Raw genomic sequence first — 25575 nt, 5'->3', positions numbered from 1 at the left:
AGAAAAAAAAAGTTTTCCAATTATTGGTTATTTAGTTAAAAGAATATGCACATGCTGTGTTCATTTGTGAACCATTGCAACTAGAGAATAAGGAATATAATGTTGCGTTGACAGTAGGTGATATTGCTGGCATATATTAAGTGGGATACAGCTGTATTGCTGCAAACCCTTTTGAGTGCAGATAAAGTCACAGCTGGAAGTCTGGGGTTTTAGAGTCATAGAATAATTGATTTTGGAAGGGATCTCTGGAGGTCATCTGGGCCAGCCCCTTGCTCAAAGTTCTGCTTAAATAAATTCTGCTGGAGGATCCCATGGAAGTTTGATTGAAGCTGTTAAAACCAGAGTGAGATGGTACTAGATTATATGCTTCGAGGAATAATTCAGCACAGGCAGTGCTCTAACTAGGTTTCTTTCTCCTTTAATTCCTGTGATTACGTTAGTGATGTCCCACAGTGGGAAAGTGCTGAATGCTTTCAGCTCTGCTTAACTGAAGAAGTGACATTGATTTTATATTTATTTATTTATTTATTTTGAGGGGCTTGAGCTGACAATACAAAACCCTGCCTTTTCCAGGCCACTGGAAGAAACTCTGTATCTGAGGGGAAAGGAAGGTTTAAACTTGCTCCAGCTGACATCTGCTGTCAAAGACTAAAGCAAAGCATCAAGAAATGTCCAGGAACAGTGTAAAATGGGTGCAAGCAGAGAAACCTGATTTCAGGAAGAGTTGTGCCGTAAGGAGTCAAGAGTCCATGTGCATCAAGTTTGCATATGGTTACGAAGGCTGTCACTGGAGGGTGATAACATGTTCTATTCTTCTTCATCGTGTCTCTGAGTCGCTTGGTGGCTTGGTTGACTCCTGTTAGCTCTCCACTGCTAACCTGTGATCAGGGTCATGTCAGCTCCATGCACAGGATTCCGAGTGTTCAGAGTTGTTCCTGTGTCTCCTGCTTGCTGATGTGCTGATGTTTGAGATGTGCTGATGTGCTGTGTTTGAGAAGCATGAAGGACCAGAGTTAATTTGCTGCTAGAAGAGTCTGAGGGAGGAACTTCTTTGGACTCAATATTATGGGACTTAAATTTGGTGAGATGTTCTGCAGATCGGCAATGATTAAGGGAGTTCAAAAGGAATCACAATTTCCCCAAATCACATAATTTCCCATATGATGTAAAATTGATGAGGATAAGTAGTACCATATGGGAAAGACATCCCTGGAGAGCTTGGGCTGAGTTTGTAAGTACCTATGGCACTTCCTATGTTTGGTTAAAGACCTCTAATGAGACCAGAATTTTGACATTATATTCTCTTTTGGAGGCCACAAGAAGCAGGAAAGCTTCATGGATAGAGATCAATGGCCATAAATGGACAAATAAATTAATTTAACATTCAAAGGGGAACAGTGCCAAGAGAAACAAGCAGCTGTAGGAGTTTGTAAAGAGCAAATCTCTCTGGTCAGCCTCAATTACTGCTTTTTGGGCTAATTAGGGGAGTGGAGGTGAAGAACGGTATTTTAGCAGGGAATTTGGGTTTGTGCTTTTGGGAATTTCAGGCAAAAAAAACGAAGACAAACAAGCTTAGAGTCATAGAATCATAGAATGGTTTATGTTGGAAGGGACCTTTAGAGGTCATCTAGTCCTGCAGTGAGCAGGGACATCTTCAGCTAGATCAGGTTACTCAGAGCCCCATCCAGCCTGACCTTGAATGTTTCCAGGGATGGGGCATCTGCCACCTCTCTGGGCAACCTGTTCCAGTGTTTCACCACCCTCACTGTAAAAAATTTTTTCCGTATATCCAGGCTAAATCTCCCCTCCTTTACCTTAAAACCATTATCCCTTGTCCTGTCACAACAGGCCTTGCTAAAAAGGTTGCCCCCATCCTTCCTGTAGTCCCTTTTTAAGTACTGAAAGGCCACAATAAAGTCTCCCTGCAGCCTTCTCTTCTCCGGGCTGAACAAACCCAACTCTCTCAGCCTGTCCCCGCAGGAGAGGTGTTCCACCCCTCGGATCATTTTTGTGGCCCTCCTCTTGGACCCGCTCTAACAGGTCCATGTCCTTCCTGTGCTGAGGGCTCCAGAGCTGGACGTAGCACTGCAGGTGGGGTCTCACCAGAGCGGAGTAGAGGGGCAGAATCAGCTTCCTCGACCTGCTGGCCACGCAGCTTTTGGTGCAGCCCAGGATATGGTTGGCCTTCTGGGCTATGAGAGTAGAAACATCCAGTCCTGTGGCTTGCACCTCTAACTGAAACGGGCAATGTGTGGCATGATTTTGCATCATGAAGGGTGTCCCCTTGGTTCACTGCTAGAGCCAATTTTTAAAACTCGGAAGGTGAAGCAAAGTCAAAAATTTTCTCTTTGCGTTCTTTTACTTGGATGGAGGCTCAGGGAGAGTGGGGAGAATGCAGTCTGCCTTACTACACATGGCTCTAGTAAGCCCTTGGAGACAAACTTGGGTTATCCAGGGAAGGGGATGCCTTGATCGTGTTCCAGAATGGTATCAGAGAGAAACTGCAGTGGGGCTTCCAGTTGCATCTACTGTCAGCAAACAGGGTCATGGCTCCCTGTATCTAGTCGGTCCCTTGGCCTTAGGAGCAATGGTTAACTGTGCATGGGTGATACTAAGACAGAACGTTATGGACCTACATCAAACCCAGTGGATGTAGGAAAGAGTGGGATGGCAGACAGAGCAGACTGTCTGGAAGCACAGACTGTTGTTGCTCGTTTTTTGTTAAACCCTGTTGCTACCCACTATGAAGCATTAGCTTAATTAACTCAGGGACAAATTCTTCTGTCTTGGCAAAGTCCATCAACATCCAAGGAGTATTTGGTCCATGTTATAAATATGAAAATGAAATGAAGATTTATTTGGGTACAGTCTAATCACAGAAAAGCCAGCCTGTCTCAGTGATATATGTACTTACACTTTCAAGAGCAGACAAATTGCTACTCTACCTTTCCATTGCTTATCTGATATGAGGCTAAATTGACTTGGAACCCTCTTTGTTTTACCTTTGCTTCTCAAAGGTGAATGACATCCTGTAATTAAAAGCAAAAACACGCACTTTTGCCCACACATTCCCTCCCCCCTCCCACCCCATTAAAAAAAAAAAAAAAAAGGACAAAACCCCACCTTGTCAGGCTTTTATTACTACCTGGTATTATCTTCTATTGATATTCCTGGTCTGACATTTTTAGATAATGCGGTCTCATCATGGGATTCGTGGATTCCAGTTCCTCTGCTGTGGTATATGCTTTCATGGTTAGAATTTTCTGAACTTACAGCATTAAGATCATTGTAATGATAGAAACAGAGCACACCGTTTTCCTTATTTATGTGGCATGATTTCACTCTTTGCTCTTAATGTTATTTATTATGGTTAGTCCGGTCTTATCCTCTGCCTCCAAAAGTAGGTGATGACTAATGCTTCCAAGGAAGGAAGGATAACTGAACCGCGGGCAGCCACAGCTGATTCCAGTCTGGTTTTTGTCTTTGATATTATTCATCACTTTATCCCTTCCATTTTAAGTTACCATTCTTGAAAAAAATGGTCTTATGCTAGCATCCACCATTTCATAAAAGGTTGCTGAAAAATTGAAGAGTTCAGAGTAAATATACATGAATGAATCAAGAGAAGTCTGCTCTTCACAGTGAGTTTAATTGATACTTAATTTAAATGTTTTGATTTGATTTAGCCAATGACCTGGCTGTGTTCTGAAAGGATCTGTGCAAGGAAGAGAGGCAGGTCTGTAATGCAGATGGTAGGAGCATAAAAAAAATCCAGTGGTGGAAGTGGAGCCAGACATAAAGGAGAAACTATAATTATGGTGCTTAATTGCTTGCCCAAACAATTTACCTAATGCTGCAGCAGATTCCCCAATAATTGCATTCCTTCAGTTGAGGCTACATGTACTTTCTAACAAATATTCTTTAGCTCAAGAAAAGCTTCGTGGAGGAATAGTTGGGTAGAGTTCAGTGCCCTGCATAGTGCAGAAGGCTTAGACAAGATGGTCACGAGGACTTTCAAAGCGGTGACATAAGACAGATTTAGGAGATTTTTATCTGGGGTGGGGCAGCGAATTTGGGAAAGGGGTATTGCCAGGGTGGTCAGTGAGTAAGGAGTCATGAGAAAAGCTTGTAGCAGCTAGATAAGGAACAGAGCTGTTGAGTTACTGCTGACCAAGGAGGATGGCTGTGTGAGAGTGGCAGGCAGAAATGCAGAAGGCTTCAGCCAAGAGAGAGGGAGATGTGGCACTGATGGGGAAAGCAAGAGGTTGCTGTCTCTGTGGGAGGTTCCCAGGGGCATGGGCTCTGGTGACAAAGGTCATTCCTGCCTGGCTGTGTCAAATGTTGGAGGGCTAGATTTAGTCACGTTTATTAGGAAGAGGCTCATGGAAGGGGAACCAAGCCTGACAAATGATTTGCGTGGAGCAGAAATGTGGGGGCAACTGTAGATTTAACCTGCAGTTTAACTTTTCAGTGAGAGCTCTGTAGTCCATCCATTGACTTGAGCAACAGATGGATCAGGCCCTTAATATATTTTATTTGGCATGCAAGGAGCAGCAACAGCTGGCTTGTCCAGTAAAAGGCTGATGAGATTCACTATTCGATGGGGGGGGGGGGATTGTTTTTGGACAACCACAGTGGGTTTGATGGTTTTTTTTTTTTTACTCCATCTGCTATTACACATGAAGGAGGAGTTTGCTGTATTTACCCTCAGAAATGTGTAATGCAGCTATTGTAACAGCTCCATCCCTGATGGCCAAGGTGAGCGGATCCACCTTACTGTATTACCCCCTACCAGTGTGCATGTTCCAGGATCTTTTTTCTGGTCCTGCTTCTTGGGTTCACCCCACCCATCAATCTTGATGCTCCCTTAATTGTGTTTTTCCTGTTTCATGTTCCTCTCAAGTCTGCAATATCCAATACAGCTTGTTCTTTTTAATCTTTGAGTTTCTCGGTGACTCTAGCCTTCTTGCTGCTGGTGACCTCTGCAATCCCCCACATCCCACATCTATCTAGGAACTTCTGAAAACAATACTGTTTCTGTCGAACTGGCAGAAAAAATTTTTTTTTTTTGAAGGAAACACCTCTGAGTCAAAAGTGGAATATGTTTGCTGCCTAGCCAGAAAAGCACTGTCTTTACTTATTGGAGGTTCTCATCCAAGTGCAGGAACCGCAGCAACACAGACAGTGGCATGTGCAAGAGTAAGTTTAGAGTAAGAGGATTGCTTATAAGCCCGGGTTTCCCTCTACTGTTACTTGTCCACATCACAAAATGTTTATCTCTTTTGCTCCAAAGAAGCTTCTGATTGAAAATCAGAATATTTTCAGTCAGAACCAGGCAATATTGCAGGGAATGGTGAGGGAGGGATGATGGCTTTGTCTGAATTCTCCATGGTGGAGCACCCTGACTAAGTCTGCAGAGAGAGGTGGGGAGCTGTGCCTATCTGCAAGCCACTTTCCCTTAGATTTTGCTTTGCTTTGGGCCTTTTAGTAGATGAAAAAATGGGGGGAAAAATAACAACAAATACAGCTGTTAAAAAGAGATTCATTCATTTTCCTTTTTTATGATCTCGCAAAGTAGTTAGGCTAAATTTAATTGAGGCTAGGGAGCTGGGGCCGGAACAGATGAGGAAAAGGGAACTTGCTGAAAACATTGTCAAGGCACAGATAGCAAAAGTGAGTGGCAGCAAATGCATAACAAAAAAATGAGAGGGGGAGAAAGAGGAAGAGAAAAGGCTAATGGGGAAGCAATTAGAAAATACCACTGCTGCCATGACAAATGTGTTTAGAGGGTAGCCGAGATGGAGCTGCATGCCAGCTTACAGACAGCAATTGAGTTACAGCAGTGTGGTCTTCATGCTCCCAAACTGTCCATAAGAGCACTATGCTTTTTAAGCTAATTCATGAAAATTCACACTGTCTTTGGGCATCCCCAGCGCTGTGCAACCAGGGTACTGAAGCAGGTAGTCTTGGTTTGTGCATCACTCAACCCATCCCTGCCATGAACCTGGCAGACCTGAGAGCTCATTGGGACCAAGGAGTGTGGCCTGGGAGGTGGTTGAGGAACAACTAGGGTGCTGCTGGGACAGGAATGGTGAGATTTTTTGTTGGTGGGTTTTTTTTTGTTTTTTTTTTTTGCTTTGAATCAGTATGGAGGTAATGTCCAGGGTCTGAGGGTGCTTCACACAGTGGGACACTCTTTCATATGAGATGTCAAGCCAGGAGCTTGAAACCTGTAGGAATGAAACTCCGGAATGCTTTTAGCAATGGGTAAAGTGTAGTTGTCTTTGGAGGTAATAACTCTGCAGAGTGCAGAGTTACCCTGTTTAGCTCTTAAGGCTGAGTGCCCTCATTGCTTTCTGCTCTTAAAACCTAGACAGTTGCCTGAGTTTTATTGCTGCGTTTTAAATTTTTGAAGGATGTGGGAAGAGGAGGCAGCAGTGTAGGTGAATCATACTGCTCAAGTGGCAGTTGTTTTCTTGGTCCATCAGGGCTGGTGTTGGTAACAGGAAGTACCAGGCGGTGCGAGCGCGGTTCGCGTGCCCTCCGCCCCCACCCGTCGTGGTTGGTTTCCTCTCTGGCCCTATAGGGAGGACCTGCCTTTTACTTCTTGCTTTCAGAATGATACTCCACACTGTTAATGTAAGGTTGGAATGGAGGCATATGCGGGAGAGAAAGTCATGTCCTTGCAGCTGAGCCTTGGATGCTTGTCCATCTCCTGCCACACTCCTGTCTGCCTCATTTCTAGCCAGTCCGTTTCATGCTGGCTCCAGTGCCTTCCTTTCACTGGTATCAGATGTGTAGCACAACAGGCTTGTCCTCCAGGGGTAGGGATCGCGAAACCACTGCATGTACACTGAGCAGTCAGACTGCACGATGAGAGTAAGCCACAAGTGTTGGGGCTGATATTTGGCACTCACCAGTTTGTCTCCCACATAAGGAGCGATGGAGGTAGAAAATGACCACAAATTGTCTGTCTCCTAGTGTTGAGTCACACATTGGGACTTAAGTAGAAGTGACTCCTCAGGTAGGAAACCTGTTACCTGGAGAAAACTTACTGGGCTGGAATAACCACACATATATACACACACATTGGTTTTATCAGTCACTGTTGTTAGCTTGAGGAACTGTCCCCACACTACCATGTGGAGACCTTGCTCCTGTCCCCCAGACTGACTCACCATTGCTAACAGCAAATTGCTAGGACAAGGTTATCCATGTATGACCCCACAGGACTACTTTCTCTAGTACATATACAAGAGTCTTTGTTTGCTTCTTTGAAAAAGAACTCCGCTGAATTTGCTCCACCATGAAGCTTGTAGGATGCAGGTGCTTTGCCAGTCAGGATGACTTGGCAAAAAAGCTCTGCTCCTGAGACCAACAGCTTAGTCTTGCTGTTTCTAGTGATGTGTGAACCCAAATTAAGAGAAAGGAGGAAATGAAGTGTGATTTCTGCTTTGTTTTCTCTAGGTAGACTTAAATATGCTATCAGATATGCCTTCTTCCTCCCTAAATGTTCCATATAATCCTGGGGGCTAGTTGAAGAGCTGAGTTTGTTTGCTTCTCTGAGAACCATGTGTGCATAGAAGACTTGGCTGTGAGGCACCAAGAATATGCCGAGGTAGGCTAGGAGTAGAACTGTGGTCACATTCCAGCTGTGAGGGTGACAGAGCAGTGGAAGAGGCTGCCCAGGGAGGTTGTGGAGTCGCCTTCCCTGGAGACATTCAAAACCTGCCTGGATGCGTTCCTGTGCCCCCTGCTCAGGTGTGCCTGCTCACGCAGGGGGGTTGGACAAGATGACCTCCAGAGGTGTCTTCCAACCCCTACCATTCTGTGATTCCTGTGTGGTATTAGTGAGCTGTATGTGGCTGCACTTCTCAGCTTTGGAAATACTTCCTCACGAGCCATTCAAATAGATGGCTGCATGCATGACCACAGAGCTGTGTGAAAATAGTGAGAGCGCTGTAGCACTGTGGACTTTGGTAATGTTTTCACTCTAAGGGAGTTTACACCTGCCAGGGACCACCTTTTTTCTGTCCCCTTTCCTCTTCCTACCCTCAGCTCAGAAGACTGTTCACACCAGCTAATACAGCCCTTCACTGCCACGCTCAACAGAGCTACAGCTCTCTTTCACATCTCAGCCCCAGCAGATTCCACTGGCTGCTGCAGTTAGGGACCACCTCTCTCCAAATCAGCAGTGCCTCTGCTTTGCCCCGTTGCTCCCAGATGGAAGTATTTTTCTGCAATGGCAGTCTGCTAATGTCTCCCATGGCCTGGTGCCATCTCTTGCACTGATCCTTCTCCATGATTAAAACAAATATTTCCTGATTGGGTTGTAGCTGCCTGCTGGTTTCAGTGGCCTAGAGGAGTCCTGACACCAAAGCAAAGTGTGGGAAGAAGTGACTGGGTGCTCAAAAATAGTATTGGCTTTTGTCTGTGTGGGGTCTTCATTTCCTCATCGCATCTCAGATCCACCTCTGTAGGACCATCTGATGGTACTGTAGGACCATCGCTGCTACCCAGCAAGTGTGGTTTGTGTGGGGTGAAAAGCCCTTGCTCATTGCAATGAACAGGTTTTTTATGGGCAATGTTTCAGCAGCGTCTAAGTCCAGTTCTCAAAAGTGATGTAGGCTTTTAAGAGGCCAAAGCCAAGGTTTTCATAAATAAATAATGATTTGGGCTGCCTCTGTTTTCTGTTACACAAGTTGAGATGTCTAAAAGGGGCCTGGTTGTCAGCGGTTGTGGGATTCTGGCATTTTTTCAAAATTGACATGCTTTTAAAACATTTTAAGCTGTGCATTCAGAAGTGGAGGCATCAAGAATGATTAGCTGATTTTGAATCCCTTTTTCTTAAAAGTTTGAATGAAAGTCACTGGGATGTGGGGTCCTAAATGACATGTGAAAAGTGCTAAGGGTGTATTTTGGAAGTGTGTCTGCCTATCTGTGACTGCACTCGTCCCCAGAGCACCTGCAGTGTTGTACATTAACATACTCACGAAAGCCTAACAGGGAAAGGCAAATATATCACTACTGTGCTGAATGGATGGTGGGATTGCCAGGCTTCTCCAGGATATCAGCCTACCTCTGCTTTGGTTTGAAGAGGAAGAGTGTGATGCTTTTTGCAGGCACCACCAATGAGCTGATCAGTAATTCTGACGTACTGGGGGAATAGAGACATGTTTGCATCATAATTCCTATACATTAGGACCAATATGTTTAAAGATAAGCATGCACAAGTTAAATATGTTAAAGGGTTTTGTGCGTTTCATTTTATAAACCAGAAAAGCAGTAGGTTAGCAACTGTTATTTCTGCAGCCTAAATTCCTAACATATCTGTGATTGTCTTTGCCTTTCCTCTCAGATCTGAACCATGTCCCACCCATCCTGGCTGCCACCCAAGAGTACCAACGAGCCTGTTGGTCACGTTACTGCAAGGATGGAGACAACACACACCTTTGGGACTCCCAGCATCTCGGTGTCCACCCAGCAGACACCAAAGAAGTTTGCACCTGTTGTTGCCCCCAAGCCAAAGTACAACCCCTACAAGCAACCAGGAGGTGATGGTAAGTGTTCAATTTTTTTAGGAAGGAACCTCAACTGTCTAATTCAGAGGAATTGACTGCTAACACAGGCTGCTTTTTGACTTGCTCTTTGATGAGTTTGTGGGAGCCTCCCTGTTTTAGATCATTCAGATCAAGAAGAATGTGAAGGTATCTCTTACCCTTGCTGTGGCTAGCTACTCTCCTGAGAGGTGCAGGGCTGGGGGAGGGCATGGGGACAGATCTTTCATGTTTTTCACTGGAAGCAGGTGTCCTATGTCCAAGACCGGTACTTCTCAAGGGGTTTTGCTTGTTTGGTCTCTGCTGGTATGCATTGATCCAAGGGGCTGGGGCTTGAACAACCTTTTCAGTATTGGTTCTTTCATCCCACCACAATGGGAATGCTTTACAAACATGGGACTGAGCTGTGGGAGTATGGGTATAATTGAGGTGGTAGGGCCTAGGTTTGGTAGAATCGGTCTAGGAGTGCTTCCTCTCTAGCCTTCTGGTTTGATTCAGTTTTACTTTTATTCTTTTCCCTCTACTATGGAACACTCTTGAATATGAAATAATTTAATGATATAATTCTGAGGATATTTACATGACCATTGCAATAGCCTCTGGAGCTGTTATGTCAGTAAAACAAATGCCTGCCAATCACCGTGTGTCGGCGTTCCTCTGCCTCCTGCTGTAAAAGTCCTCCTGTCTTCACGTAGTCAAGGAGAGAGCATGGGAATTGGGTTCCTGGCTTGTGGACACATGGAGGGAGGGAATTCCTGGCAGCGGGAGCACATGGCTGGGAGCACCTCTAGGGTCTGGCAACTGGAATCCTGCCAGTTGGAGCACCTGAGATGCCCCTAGCTGACCGTGGGGAGTGTGTGGTGGAGCCTTACTGCAGCAGGAACAAGGTGGAATCCAAGGATTTTAAGAGAGAGTGGTATCTGTCTTGGCAGAGTAGTGACTTTTCTATTTCCAGTGTTTTACTATGGTTAGAAAACTCTTCCCCCTCCTCCTGTCCATTCTCCCCCCCCCAAATAACACTCACCTGTATTCAAGAAAATTGCCAAACCAGCTTTTGATTCTTGGTTTTGGATGCTCTACTTTGTTCCATCACCACTTTTCCCTCTTTTGTGTTGAGTGCAATAAGATAAATGTCATCCGTATCTTTTTTTTTTCCTTTTTCTACTCTATCTTTTCAAAGCGTATGCATTTTCAGGAAGACTACAGAATAACGGAAAGGAGAAAGAAAAACAAAGTAGCATATTAAATCTCACACTTGAGCGATTTTCTAAAGTTAAGGACGTTTTGTAGGAAAGTTGGAAAAGTCTGGTGAGTGTTTTGTTTTTTTCCCTCTGCCGCTCTAACTTCGGAGAATTCAGAACGAAAAAAGAAAATGTGTTGGAGGGGAAAAGCGAAGTCATATGCACCTGTTCTGTTGCTTTCACTAACAAAACATTAGCGAGTAAGATGAAGGGAAAGACATTTGGAATTAAAAAAGTAAAAAAAAAAATCCATTTCTGAAGTACAACGAAAATGTCACCTTCCAGTCAAGTGGAAAATCTTATTTTTCTAATTCTCTTAAAATTTAAAATAATAATGGAAAATTACACTTTTTTTTCCCTAGGAAAACTGTTGTTGATCAGCCACAATTATTTTTTTTTCATTAAAAATGTCAGTATGCCTTAATTATGAGTGCTTTAGTGATTGTAGATCCGTTTATATGTGACTCAGGAGCATTATCACCTTCTAAAAAAAATTATTTGTTTCTTGGCCTTTGGGGAAGGAGGCTTTCCCTTAGAGCAGAGCAGACACTGCAGGCTGAGAAGGGGAGACGAGGCATGCAAACATTCCTCATGCAACACGGACTACCCAGTCCCACAAGCGGCTGATCATCGCCAGGTCTGTTACAAACCAGGAGACATTGGGAGCTCACAATAAGCCTTTTTCACTGCTAATCCTTTGCCTTGTCTGATCCTCGGCTTTTGGAGATCCCATCGTCTTCTGCCAGGCCTGGAAGAGCTAAGGGTTGGCCAAGAGCGGGTCAGTAAACTGGCTTAGTGATGTGACAGTGTGCCTGCAGCTTAAGCTAATCCACTTTCAGAAGGTGACACGCTGCTGGTTGGTGTTAGCAGCCAGTGCAAAGCCATTAGCCCAGTCATATATAACACGGAGAACACGAGGCTTCTGGGATCTGCCAGGCGAGGGAGGACAGTGAGAAAATACTTAGCCCAACATGCTTCATTCACTTTCTATGGTTCCCTTCTCTCCTACAGACTCCCTAATTGTTTCTTCAATGACCTCTGTTGTTTTTGCAGCAATGATTCAGCCTGGCAGACAGCTTCATGCCCCACTGGTTCCCTGTGTAAAGGGATGCCACAAGCTGCTTTGCCTAGATTTGTTCTTCGTTTGTCACAGGTCTTTCCCATCTGGATAGCTATGTGTTGGTAGGTGGAGGAGCTGCAGCATCCCCTTGTACCCCAGCGTGTTTTCATCTCTCCTGTGCCTCCGGAGGTACTTTGCTGGAGGCACATGGGCTTTCCACCCAGCGCAAGGGTAGCACACAGCGCAGCATCCTTCTGCTGGAGATGAGTGCCGGCAGTGTCGCTGCTCCGGGGCAGGGCTCTGCCAGGGCTGCCATGGGGCAGAAAGCAGCGGTGCGCATCACAGCCTGGCACAGCCTTGCCTGCCCCAGCCCTGTCACTAGACTTGGCTCCCCGCTACCAGTGACTGCAGGGACGGTATCAGGAATCTCTCTGGGAGACGAGCAAATTCTGTTCCTGGACATTTCTTCAGCTCATTGCTTTTAACATTCGGGCAAATGCATCCTTTGGCCTTGCGTTTTCTTTATTACTATTTTGTGGGTGTGTCACTCGCATGTAGCGGGTCTGTCTGGCTGATAGCATTTGTGGGTTTACTTCTTGAACACGTTGAAAGTACAGGAGAAAGACAGGCTGTGGAACAGGCATCGTGTGCATGGTGGAGGGAATGGCTCAGCTGTACCCCACCTCCCACCAAGGCTTTTTCTTGGTCTCACCTTGACTTTGATTCCCTGCCCCCCCGACACCTGCACAAAAATCAGTCAGATTAAAAGCTACTCAATGGAACTTTAAAACAAGTTAGAAGTGGTTAAATGACTGAAAAAAAAAAAAGTGAAATTGCAACAGCCAGCCGTTTATAAACCAGCAGCATTTTAATGTGACTGGAAGCACTCAAGGCGTGCATGGTTTAGACCAGCTAAGTGAGCAATTTTCCCAGCATTGCCAGCTCCCCTCCTCGCTATGTGCCACGCTGACTTGCTGCAACTTGTTTCAAACTACATTTGTCAGCTCATCAAAGGAGTGACTGTCTTGTCGCAGGGATTCATTTGGGGCCCCCGGGTATGACTGCAGTAGTAGTAATAATGATAATAATCGTCATCATCAATAAGACCACGGCTCTGATTAATGTCCTGCACAGGTCTCTGCCATGCAGCTGGCTGAAGAGGCAAGAACAGCTGTGTTTTTATAGGTCCTACAAACACCGGACCAGACTTCCACATGCTCTGGGCTGGGCTGGGCTTCTGGAGGATTTAGTGCTAGAGTTCTGCGCTGTGACAGTTCCTGGGGGATTAACCTTGCCTGACCCTCGGAGGCATGAGCACCACGGTCCCTGGGATGTACAGGTGCCCAATATCTTACACAGCTCTGTATTTATCCCACATAGGGAGGAGAGATATTTGAGCTTGGGGAAGATGATTTTCTACAAGATAAAGAAGTGTGCATGGGACGAAGTGTAGCTCCTAATGAGCTAGGCTGGAAATCAATATTAGGTGTCCAGACGTTTGAGCAGTGGTTCTAAAGGAGCGGCACTGGGGCCAAAGGTGTTCCATAGATGGAGCTCGATGCATTTGCAGCTGGAAAACATCTGCTGCATGTTGGGAGAAGACGGGTTCTGAGATGGATGAAATATCATCCAGCCATGGGTCCTGACAGGCCACCTCTGATATTTGGCTCCTTTCTCTGTGCTCACATGTTTGGTGCTATCTGCCTCTTCCTTCTGTTCCTCAGCAGAGTCCATCCAACAGCACGCATAGCTGGTCTCATCCTCTCTACTCACTAAGCAAAAAAAATCTGTTAAGCAAAATAATGCCTTCTTCCAAGTAAACAGTACAGTATTAATTTTGTTTCCTTTAAAAACATTGGATGCCCCATCATTGGAAATGTTCAAGGTCAGGTTGGATGAGGCTTTTAGCATCCTGATCTAGTGAAAGATGTCTCTACCCGTGGCAGGGGAGTTGGACTAGATGATCTTTGAAGGTCTTTTCCAACCCAAACCATTCTGTGATTCTATGGTTGCCCTCCCTTCTTTCCCTGCTGCTTATTTCTCTCCTGCTTTCCAGCTTTTACATTGGAATTGGTATTTCAGCATCATCAACAGAACTGGGGCCTTGGGGAAATGCTGCCACACAGCTGTTCCCATCTATGCTGGGCTCAGGAAGATGGGGAGGATTTATAGCTTGCAGATGAAGCAAATTCCATTTTCTCCTCCTTTCACGAGTACCAGAAAATGGCCTCACCCTCCAGGGCAGATGAAGGTGGTGTCTGGCGTGGAGTGAGGTTGGTGATGGTTGATCTAACGGCTTTGTGCACGCTGCCATCGGCCAGGTGGCGCAGCGCCGGTACAAGCTTGCATGCTGTGTGGCATGGGGAGGAGAGCTAGTGGCTGCTCCCAAATGAGTGCCGCTCTGGTGGGGCAGTCGGGGTGTGCTGGGATGGTGCCAGGGGTTGTGAGGCCAAAATCAGGGGCTTCAAAACCAAGTAAAAATCTGTTGTCAGCCTGAGGAGCTCAGAAAAGCCTGAGTTGGGGCTTTTTTGGGCCATCGGATGCCTTGAACGCAGTGAGTAGCAGGCTTCGTGGTGTGATTTGCCTTTTAGTTTGGATCCTTTTGGTTTTAAGCTTGTTTTCATAACCGCAAAAGCTCGTTTCCCCTTGCTTTCCCCGCTCCCCTCCAAATCAAACCTTGCAGACATGAGCAGTGCAAGTCCAGGAGAAACAACACTGCTGATGAAGCCTGGCCAGGTTGCAGAGTTGGGCTTCCCAGTCCAGCATTCACAAGCACTGCCACAGCTCCTGCGGGTGGAATACACCTCCTCTGACATCATGTGTGGTCACTCTAAGGGCGATTTGATGGTGGCAAGGCAAGGGATGAGTCCATCCCCACCTACTGGTAAGTGCCAGATCATTGCTTGGCACCCAGGAGGTCTCCTGCTCCCAAGAAACCAAGTTCCTCATATTCTTGAAATGTCTTTAATTCATATGAATCTGACCATGTGTGTTTCTCAAGCTGCCTGAGACAGACTGAGACACTGCAGTGCCAACCCTGGCCAGAAAGGGATCTTCAGGCCATCCTGGGAGAGATGCTGTCACTTGGTTTAAAGGATGGCACAGTGCTTGGATGTGCTTCTCTGTTACCCTCTGAGGACATGCTTTGCAAAATTAGCCGCTTTAGTTTATGCTGCTGGGTCCTTCTAAATTCAGTATTTATTATTGCTGATGTCTTCCTTGTAATTGCCACCCTTGGTGAATATAATACCTGCAGAAACAGTTAATATGGATTTAATAATGGAAAGTAAATGAAGGGATGAGAATCAAAGCAAGTTTTTCCCTTCCCCTTCCATTCCTTTGGGTGACTTTCAGATATGATAAACAGCAAGACTCACATGAAGATCTCTGAGGTTTTCATTACTTCTTTTTCTTTTTTTAAAAAAACATCTCCTTCCATGTACCTTGGTTGGAGGACAGGGCAGCGACTCCTGAGACAAGACACAACAGCAGTGCCAGCTCCAGGGCAAAGTTATGTGGTTGACACCCTTGTGTGTGCTCGAACCCGGCTGATCCAGGTTTCCCAGGGCTTGGCCTTCCCTGCCCTCCTCCTCTTCACACGTGTGGAGGCTCTTGAGCGCTGGCTAATTATATTCTGCTGTGACTGTAGGGGACTGGGAGTGTGAACTACTATCAGGCTGTGTTTTGATTTGGTGTTTGGTGTTTTTTGGTGGTGGTTTTTTTGTTTTGTTTTTTTCTTTTTAATAGGCAGATGTACCTAGTAGGTTTTGTTTACAGCAGCTGCTATATCAGTAGCTCTGTCTAAGTTTGAAGCTTGGGTATGGATTTATTGGACTAGACACTCTGTGTTTTAGCTGTGCGGTTTTCTGCTCTGCAAGCTTTGACAATTCATAGAAACTAACCAGGTCCAGAGTCTCTTCATTACTTGGATGAGAGCCCTGAAAGAATAAGTTCAGGCTGACTTGGGAGATTCTGCGGGGTTTGTGGGTGTTTTTTCTGGTTGTCTGTGCTGGGTCTGCACCATAGCAAGAGGAATTCTCACTAGTGGGAGGGCTGTGTTGGTGGAGAGGTAGCATACCTGCTCCTTGGTGCTCCTCGTCTGAAGGAGGCTGGGGCACAGGAGCAGTGAGCCGTGTCTCAGCTGCGCTCCAGTGGTGGTTTGTGTGTGCACCATCCAACACTAACATGAGATAATGCGATTTAGTCTTTCATCACGGTGAAAGCAGAGGCTCACCCTCTTGCACATGTTGTGAGTTATTCACGTGGACTATTGCCACTGCCCAGATGAGGCATGGGAATATGTTGTTACTAGGTCATTTTGATGCTGAATTGAGTCCTGTGAGTACCAGAGTTTTTCCAGTGGGATCTACTGGTCTTTGCCTCCTGCCTTGCTTCTCAGCTCTGCCACCAGCTGAAAAAATCATTGGTGCTCTGGGGGGAGGCAGTGTCTCAGAGATGGACCAAAAAAATAGGCTGGGAAGTGCTCTAACCTTTTTCTGGGCTCATCATGCACTTGGGCTTGAGCTCATGGATATGAATGTTGTGGGAATAAAGAGGTAACCTTACTGTTGCAGATCATCTTTACTGTTGCAAATCATTCTGACTGTGCCTGAGCACAGCCCCCACGTTGGTGCTTGTGTTTTAGAGAAAGCTTTTTTTAAAGTGCATATTATAAACTTTTAAAGACCTTCTTAATCCTTGGTCTCGTTCTTCCAAGTGTTTCTTGTGCTGAACGAAATGGAGCAGATGAAGCAATACTTTATTCATTAGTGTCAGAACTGCATCATCCACAGGCTCTTACAAAATACAGCCAGTGAAAATGAACTTGAAGCTGCAGGCCTCTTTGTGGTGGCTTTGCTATCTTCTACACAAGAGCATTTAAAGCACAAACAAAGCCCCCGAACCCAGCAGAACAAGCGGGAAGGCAGGGGTCCCTCATTAAGGGGTAGTTGTGAACCAGTTAGGAGCAGCGTTTCGGAAGTCTCCATTGATTTCTCTCTAATGACATCCTCTTCCCTGTTGATTAAGAACCAAGTGAAACCAGTTGGAGATGAGTGGTGGTTCTCATTTGTATAATAGTGGATTTAAACTGCCCCAAGCAAGCTGAGTTGTGTTGAAGAGGTGTGAGACCGAGCTGGTGCCTTTGTGCCTACACAGCATCCCTCTACTCAATAACTTATGAGTTACGGAGACTTGGAGTTTTGCTTAGCTGTCCACAGCATGATGACCAGTGTCAGGGCTTGTGATTCTCACCAGAGTAAATAAAACTGGCTCAGGGTAGGTCCTGTTTTGATTGCAGTCATCCCAAAAGTTGTTACTGCTGGGGCTGGATAATAGTGTCTGCATCTGGTTTTTTTGTTAGAGACAAATACGTAGGTCTGTGCTCTTGGCTTTGCTCTTGGGATGAAGTTTTTCTTTTTTGAAATACAACCTCAGATAATGGCACTGGGAAAAATGCAACATAAAACAGGTGCATAAAACCTATTATTGAACCAGTATACTTATCCATAGTTCACAAAATGTCAAGTCAAGCCACCAGGTTTTATTAAGAATTCTGACTGTGTTTTGTTAGAATTACAAATATTAAACTTTCACAGGCTCTGGAACACACTGCCTTTTATTTGGGAACTACCTGAAGTAGTGCCTAGCCTTGTTTTTAATTCTGGTGAGTGAGCTTGTATTTCTCTCTGTTATTTGGTATCATAAAGCAAACATTACGCTCCTCAGCAGGTAGATTTTTAATTTTTTCTTCAATGCCCATTTTTTTCTCATTTCCTTTTCCTCTTGTCTGTCTGTTCTTCCAAGATACTATATTTAATTTTTCCACTTCATTATTTCAAACACTGAATAGTGATTCATCTTTGCAGTGGCCTGTTCTGTGAACCACAATAGTTCGGGTAGAATAAAGAAAAAGGGCAAAAAAGGGAAGGGAAAAAGAAAAAAAAAAAGACGGTTCTGACATACACTGGAATGGAAAGAAGCCATCTTTTTATAACTCAAATTGCAAACATCTGTCATCGACTATATCAAACCTACTTTAAAAAAGATAATGTTTGCCCTCGTTATAGTTTTAAAGGGCTGTGGTGCCCAATCAAAGCGAGAGAGCAATGTTAATACAGAAATAGCTTGAATTCAAGCAGGCAACACTTGTCCCTTTTATTTTAATCTGAAATTTTAACATCCTCCAGATGCTAGTCTGTTAAATAATAACAATAGTTATATGACAGTTAACAGTGGAGTAGTATTTTTTTATTTTTTTGCCCTTGTTCACACAGTGCAGCTCTTCTATGCCCGGAAAACAAACTGTTATAATAAAGGATTATATGTATATTTTTTTCTTTTCTCTGCCTAAAGCTTTTTCACTCTGCCAGACGGCATACTGCTAAGTCAGAGCAACCAATAAATGTCTCTTGGATTATATTACAGGTTGGTCTAATAAAAGGTTAGAAGAATGAATGAGCAACTCTTGAAGCCACAGAAGCTGTACTTGTGGCCAAAGAGCAGGCATTTCTGGCAGTGAACACTGCACAATTACAATTTGGACTAAATATACAAGGCCTGAAATGTTCATTGCTTAACCAAAGCACATGGAGCAGAGGGTCCATGAGTAGGACTGAGAGTCCCCCAGCTCTGACTGCCCCAGTGCGGGTGGTTATGCAGAAGGGGATGAGGAGGGATCCGGTCTAGTTCCTAATAAGTAGACATCACTATGTAAAAATTCCCCTTCTGTCTTCTTCTTTAATTAGCATGTATGCTGGAAAGTCGTAGCCACGGAAGAATGTGCAAGCATGCTCTAGGAGCTCCTTTGGGGATTTACCCAAACTATTTGAGGAGCTGTGAAGTGCAAAAGACTCACAGGTCTTTTCCACCTCTTAATTCCTGTGATAACAATGTGACTAAGGAAAGGTTTTGGTTTAGTCTAGACATGACCAAACCATAGTGCAAAACCTGGTGAGAAGGGCTTGTCAGTGTGATTTCTATCAACATGAGAGCTGGCATTTGTTTTGCCGAGAAGTGAAGGTGAGGAATAATTATACGAGGAGGAACCTGTACCTTTGGGCCACCTCTGTTACAACATCAGTTTAGAAAGATTTAACAACTGGCTTTTCCGGATATTCTGCAGTGGCATTGGGCTTAGTACAGTCTGGGCATCTGTGGTGTGAGGGTCTGCCCGGGGGTCCTGCTGCGGGAGCTGCCCCTGAGCAAGCCGGTGGGAGAAGGGCCCTCAAGAGCAGGAAACCGGTACTAAAACAGTGCTAGTAAACACAGTCTTTTCAAAAGTAAGTTTAATGTAAGAAATTATAAACGTTTGAAATTTATGTTATAAAAAGTGAATGTGATGAGGACTAAATTGCTAAGTGGAGACTGATGGTCTCTGAGGTCGGTGACTGCATCCTGAGCCATACCAGCTGGCAGCGGACCTGTTCTTTGGTAGCAACATCAGTAAAATGAACTTTCCTTAAATTTTGTCCCACATACCCCTCAGCACAAGCTCACGATCTGAGCTCCACATTTCTCATCTCGACTCGCTTCCCTGCCAAGCCCTATCACCTAGGGCTCTTATGCAAAAGACACAGTGCCTGGCTGTGGCCATTTCAGCACATGCTGGGAGCATGTTGGGCATCCCGGTGGCTTTCTTGGGACCACTGTGCACCTACAGTTGGGTGCTTTTCTCATTCAGAGCAATTCAGCTCTGCTCTTTGCAGGGCCAGGTCGTCTCTTGGCCCCTGAAGTATCAGCTTTACAATGTGCCACTGAACTGTTCAAGGGAATGTGCTAACCTGATGCAGGTCATGTATTTACAAAATTTTTTGCAGGAGAGAGAAAAGGGGTCATCATAGTTCCTGGGCCACTTTTCGGGAAGGGTAAGGAAGGGAGGGTTTCTCAGTGAGGATCCATTAACACCGCTCTGGCTGACAGGCAGTGAACACAGGAGGTAAAAGTCCATTCTTCTTCTTTCCCAGTCCTGCGATTTAAAATGTTTGAACGCGCACTTCAGAAGCTGGAGAAGTAAAAGCCCCCAGTTGTGCCAGGAGACTCTGCAAAGGCCACAGCGAGCAAAGGGGCTGCGGAGTGTTAATACAGTCCATCATTTTGTAACAAGCCCAATGTTCTTGTATGAGCCGTGTCAGGCTGTTGTCTGCGCGCTGTCTTTGCTGATCACAGTAATCGGGTCATAAGAGAGGGAGAAGTAATAGCGCGTCTCTTAGCAACCAGCCCCAGGAGAAAGAGAAAATTACTCAAACAGACTATCCAGCCAGGGAAGTAGAAAGATGAAATTTTCTGAAAGTCTGTTGGAAAGTGCTCAGGGACATAATTCTTTTATGTGTGAGATCCTTACAGGCTGGATCCAATGATATCAGACACTTTTTTTTTCTTGTTGTCTTCCTGGTAAACTTTTATTTTTAATTGGCCTCAGAAAAACGAGGGCGGGGGGGAACCCTCTGAAACAGAGACATTTTAAAAAATAAGTGTCAGATTTTTCTATTATATTTAACAATGCCAGGGAGAAGGGAGGGAGGTGAGGTCAGCGTTTCTCAGGCAGCAGATGAGGGGAGCCTCTTATCTCTACGCAAGTTCTTTGAATGCTTCCCATGTCAGTACTAGCCAAAGCACGTTGCTGTATCTGCCGACGCCGTGGTGGCATGTACAAAACAAACTCGTTGGGTCTTCATTGCATTGCACGGGGTGTCACGTCCCATGAGTGTCACGGACCATGTGCCATGCTGATTGATAGCTTGGCAGAGAGCTAGACCTGGTGTGCCCTCCCAACAGCTGTGCTGGGACAGCCCAGCAGAGAGGTCAACGGGGCAGGTACTGGCGGAATTCATGCCAGCAGGCTTTCCTTCTTTACCCTGGTTTTCTGTCCTCTTCCAAATTACTGGTTTGTGTAAAACATGTAGGGGAACATCCTTGAGGCCTTCTCAAAAGCCTTTTGGCCAACGTTGGCCCCAGGGCTTAGAGGGGAGGGCAGTGTAGTGGTGACAGTCTGGAAGTCACAATAGAAAAATAAGGCATTTGCACTTTTTGTGCAGGATGGGGACAAGCTCTTGTGTTCATATCTTGTGCTTTTAAAATATTTTTTTTTTAAATTCCAGAAATTGTATTTCTATCGTCAACTAGTATATATTCTTCCTGATGGGGTATGCTGGCTGCTTAGGGGAAGGGGACAATGCCTGGGATAGTCTGTTCACCCTTACTAACAGAGATCATAAATCTGTGTGTGTTTAATGGAAAGGTGCATGCTCTAAGATGGTCAAACCTCCCCCAGATTTTAGATTTGTGGTTGCGTCCTTAAAACTATTGTGGGGACAAAATGTTTCTGAAAGCCTGGCTTAGTCCGTGGCTCTGAGGAGCCATAGGGAAACTGTTGCATATGTGGAAGGGACAGAAACTTCTGGGTGACTGATCCAGCTACTAATCTGTGCCCTTCCTCTGCTTTTGTCCACTCTCTGAATCCAGGGCATGTCTAGGTTGTGCAGAGGAATAAGCTCATCTCTGCCTGCAATAGCTTAACTTCCAGTAACAGGTTTACTTGCAGATTCGTGTGCTTTAATGGAGGCTGCAATTATTCCCTCAAGTCAGAATCCTGGATGGCTGGATAAAATGTTCAGGCTGACATCTGGGCTGCCGTGGTTGATCTGTTGTTGGTGCCTGGGTTCACTCAAGTCTCTGTGTGCATGGGCTTGGGTTCAACCTATGGATGGTATTGTGGACATGCTCCAGGAGAGAATTGCTACAGTTTTTGGAGACAAGGCTGACTTCAGCATCTTATCCTAGAAATAATCAGTAGAAGAGAGTGCAGGGAAAAAAAACAACCTTGCAGCTGTACAGAATTAATAGCTTCAAAGCAACATCTACCACTGTCAGGGGAAAGTGCGATAAGGAACAATATTAATTGTATCTGCTTCCAAGCAAGGCATAGAGGCTGCTGCTTTGCTGTCTTGTCATAAAGAAGAAAGACTTTCTTCCTTAAAAGTTTAGTAATTGAAGAGTTTCCTTGCTATTTTTATGAGTGCCAGTAAGCAACGTTTCCTGGAAATTTTCCCCAAACTCTATAAATACTGCCCCAGGTCTTACAACGGTGACGCAGTTTGGGAAGTCAGCACCATGCGCTTCCTCAATGCAGCCAGGCAGGCCCCCTGGCAGAGTGCACGACTTCTGCAAAACCATTAATTGGTTGTTAAACAGCAGTACAATTAGGCTCCTTCTTGAAAACTGAATTCCTGTTGCTCAAGCTTACCTTCCTGTCATGTTAAAGATGAAGGCACAGGGTGTCAGAGGAGGCTGAAGCATAGCTTGGGTCTGGAAAGTTGTCATTGACGTTTCGAGGTGCCACCTTTCTTCTCAGTAACATGCTCATCGAATGACCCCAACTGACAGATGAGGTGTTCCTAATTGCCACCCTTCACTGTCCTGGGGCCAAGATTATCTCACAGATCTTGCTTTTGTAATTGGGTCCTTTCCTCCTTCCTGTTACACTTTTGACATCACTTTTTGTACTGACTGGGCACAAATAGAGCCATTTTTAATTCTTTGTGTGGTGCCCAAGGAGAAATAGGACCTGGCTGACTGAATTAATTCTGCAAGCATAGAAAGAAAATTGCACTGGGAGCTCAGGTCTGGCACAGCTGTCTTACATAAAAATGAATTTATAAAGACAAAAGGCAACACATGAAAGAAGTGTGAGCTGGGTAAAATCACAGCTGGCCTGCATCTTGTCTGATATCAGCATGGACATGATACCACACAGTCATAATGGGTAATGTATGAAGTGTTGCAGTATATTCCTCATCTTCTGCTTGGTCCATTCAGTGCCTTAGATTTGGATCAAATTCATAATTCCATTTTCCTTGTTAACCCGTCCCCACCAACGGTGGTCCTGTGGGGTTTGAGCCTGTATCCCTTCTCTACAGCAGAAAAGGCAGTTGGGTTTGTGACATGAGAATACTTGACCGACTTGTCTTGGTATATAAGTTGCTCAGCCTGTGTGTGTAAAAACGGGACGTATGCCCTCAAGAGGGAGAAGTGCCCTTGCGGCAGCAGGATGGGGTTGGGCTGATGGATCTCCAGTTGCCAGATCCCTAGGTTTCATTCAGTTGTTCAATTCCCTCGTTAGGGACAAGTGTCTTTTAGAGAGCTGCAGGAATGATTGGTTTGGTTGAGCCTGAAACTCTTGATATTTTAAAACATTTCTCCATGCCACTAAATTGCTCTTCTTGGTCAGACAGAAAATACTTTAAATTTAGCAGTTAATCCAAGACAAGGGATGTCATGCATGATTATAGCTGAGCTCTTTCCCTACAATCACAGTTGGACCTTTTAAACAAATAATTGCTGAATCACCATGTTTCCATTCTGACTATATGGTGCTTTCCTGAGATATTACTGAGACAAGCTAACAGAGGATCCATTTGCCTTGTTACGCCTTCTCACGTGGGAAGACTATTAATCTTCCTGTTTCTGGTGCACATTTAGCACTGCCTGTTTGTATGTGTCCAAAAGTGCTCTTGCTACTGATCCCTTTTGCCCCAGTGAGAATGTGTTGTGTAACTGCAGTAGGGAAACAAATAAAAGAGAAACAAGGTAGTAGGGTAACTATTTTGAGAGATGAGCTTTCACTTGGCATGTTGATTTTCCCCAAGAGATACGGCATGTCAAATACCTCATGTAAGTTGACCATCCAGCATGGCATGGGGCTCTGGAGCAGGAATATTCCATTTTAAGAATCTGTTGTGTAAGACACGGGCTAGTGTTTGATGGACACTGCCAACTATTTAAACGTTGAAGTGCTATGAATTCCACCTGTGAAACTGGAGGCAGAGGTAACACAAGTTGGAAAATCTGGGCTGAAATGTCAGGGCCTAAAGGTCACATTTTATTGGTGGAAAGTGCAGTTGTCACCACAAACGTGAGGCTGCAAGAAGGGAATTGTGAGGCTCCCTGTCTATTTGATCTCCTAGTACCTGACCAAATATGCTTAGTTTACACAAAGCTCAGAGATTGTTTTTTTCTAACTAGCCTGTCCAGCAAATGCAGTTCTGATCTTAGGACTCAAACTCCCTTTTTTTTTTTTTTTTTCCCTCATGACCTAAGAGCGGTGATGAAGGTTCTGGGCATTCGGTCAGTGACTGGCATGGAGCTGAAATTGGAGCTTTCTCTTGTAGCAGTTCTGGCTCTGTCATGCCCAGAGTAATGAAAGCTCTTTATGAGAGGAGTCGGAAAATTCATGAGGCATCAGAAGGAGCAGGAAGATGCATCTTATTTCTATAAGCATTTAATTGCGAAATCTTTTGGCTACTTAAAAAAATGATTAGTCAAGTCTACAGGAAGGCAGTGAATGTCTATTTGTGGGGACTCGGGAAGGTTTGATTGCCTCAGATTTCTTACCTTCTTGTTTTTCCTTCTTCTCTGTTGCAAATGGTAAAATGATTAAAATGAGGGGGTGTTTTGAAAAGATTTCTAAAGAGAGCTTGGAGGGTTCTGTCCTTGTTTGTTAATTATTTCATATGGAATAGCCACCATTTGCAAGTGGCCAAGAAACAACAGAGCATTTGTTTGCTGCTCCCAACGTTTTAGCATGCCATTTGAGAATGAAATCTTCATTTTGTCTGGTTGTCCTTCATTCAGCGGTACCACAGGTCATGTTTCCCTCTGACGCTTGCACAGCCCAGTTGCTGCTAGGTTAGGTCAGTAGTGACCCCTCTGAGTGGATTTACATAAATGCAGCTGTCTGGACCTTGCCAGATACACTTGCTATTTATGCACAAGGAAGACCTGAAGGCAGATCCTTCTTGTCAGGGCTGGCCCGGTTGAACTGAGAAAAGTCATGTCCTGCAAGTAAAAAGCACTTCCAGCTTTCGCCAGTAGCTCCAGTTCTTATTGGGAATAATCTGCACCAGGACACAGATGTGTTTATTGTGAAAGTGCCAATTTTATATCATCACATCTACATGCTTTTTTATATTTATTGGAAAATAAGACCATGGGAGTTTTCTGTCTGATTAAATGTATGTCCTGTTAGGGTTTGGAAGCTGTGTCCCAGGAGGCTTATTCATGTAAGGTACTTCAGCTGTGGGCTTATCTTAATGGGGAGGGAGTTGGTTTCACAGTTAGCTGGCATGTGGAGACTAGAGACTGGTGAAATCTCAGTTGAAGCTGAGTATTTGTAGCTCTCATGTGAGTTAGCAAGCGGAGTAAAACTGTAAGCAGTGCATTGTTTTCAGGTTACTCACATAACTCTGGTGAAAATCACCGATGACAATTTTGCTGCCTCCTAATCATATGTGAGCTACTAGAGTTAAGAAGGCATCTTTAGCCCTTTGGAGGGACTTCCTGAGCTTCTCAGATCTTATGACCACTAGCATGGTAGTTACGATGCAAACAGGCTGGTGGATTTGTATCGGTCAGCTGGCATATGTCTTCTCTGGGGGTTTGGGACATTGCTTTGAACACAGTGGTGAAACTTGATCCATTTCTCATCAGCTTGACATGTTCTTCATCGGCGTAGGTACCTGATAAGTGAAGCAGTGCTTCTCAGACTTCATTGACACGTTGTGTGTCATCTCATAAATCTCCCCGTGAAGCTTTAAGTAAGCACCCTTGGATGGAATCAAGAGATCATCTTTGTGGCATTTCTTGTCATCTAAACAATAATTCATTAAAAATTTAATGACTCTTTTGCTCTGGAGAGGAAAAAAGAGAGCTGGCGCCTGCC

At 44.8% G+C, this 25575-nt stretch overlaps 1 protein-coding gene across 10 annotated transcripts in view; it reads left to right on the top strand.

The window, feature by feature from the left end:
• LPP (LIM domain containing preferred translocation partner in lipoma) overlaps positions 1 to 25575 on the top strand; it is a 341524-nt gene that overhangs the window by 122699 nt on the left and 193250 nt on the right. For all 10 annotated transcript variants that reach the window (XM_075098979.1, XM_075098982.1, XM_075098978.1 and 7 more), the window contains one exon: positions 9359 to 9560. In XM_075098979.1, the coding sequence (XP_074955080.1) occupies positions 9368 to 9560 (193 nt within the window). In that variant the 5' untranslated portion in view covers positions 9359 to 9367. The remainder of the gene's footprint in view (positions 1 to 9358; positions 9561 to 25575) is intronic.

The sequence above is a fragment of the Phalacrocorax aristotelis genome, chromosome 7, assembly GCF_949628215.1.
Source record: "Phalacrocorax aristotelis chromosome 7, bGulAri2.1, whole genome shotgun sequence".
Classification (NCBI taxonomy): Eukaryota; Metazoa; Chordata; class Aves; order Suliformes; family Phalacrocoracidae; genus Phalacrocorax; species Phalacrocorax aristotelis.
The sequence above is the reverse complement of the archived record's forward strand: the minus strand, read 5'-3'. Positions and strand labels throughout refer to the sequence as shown.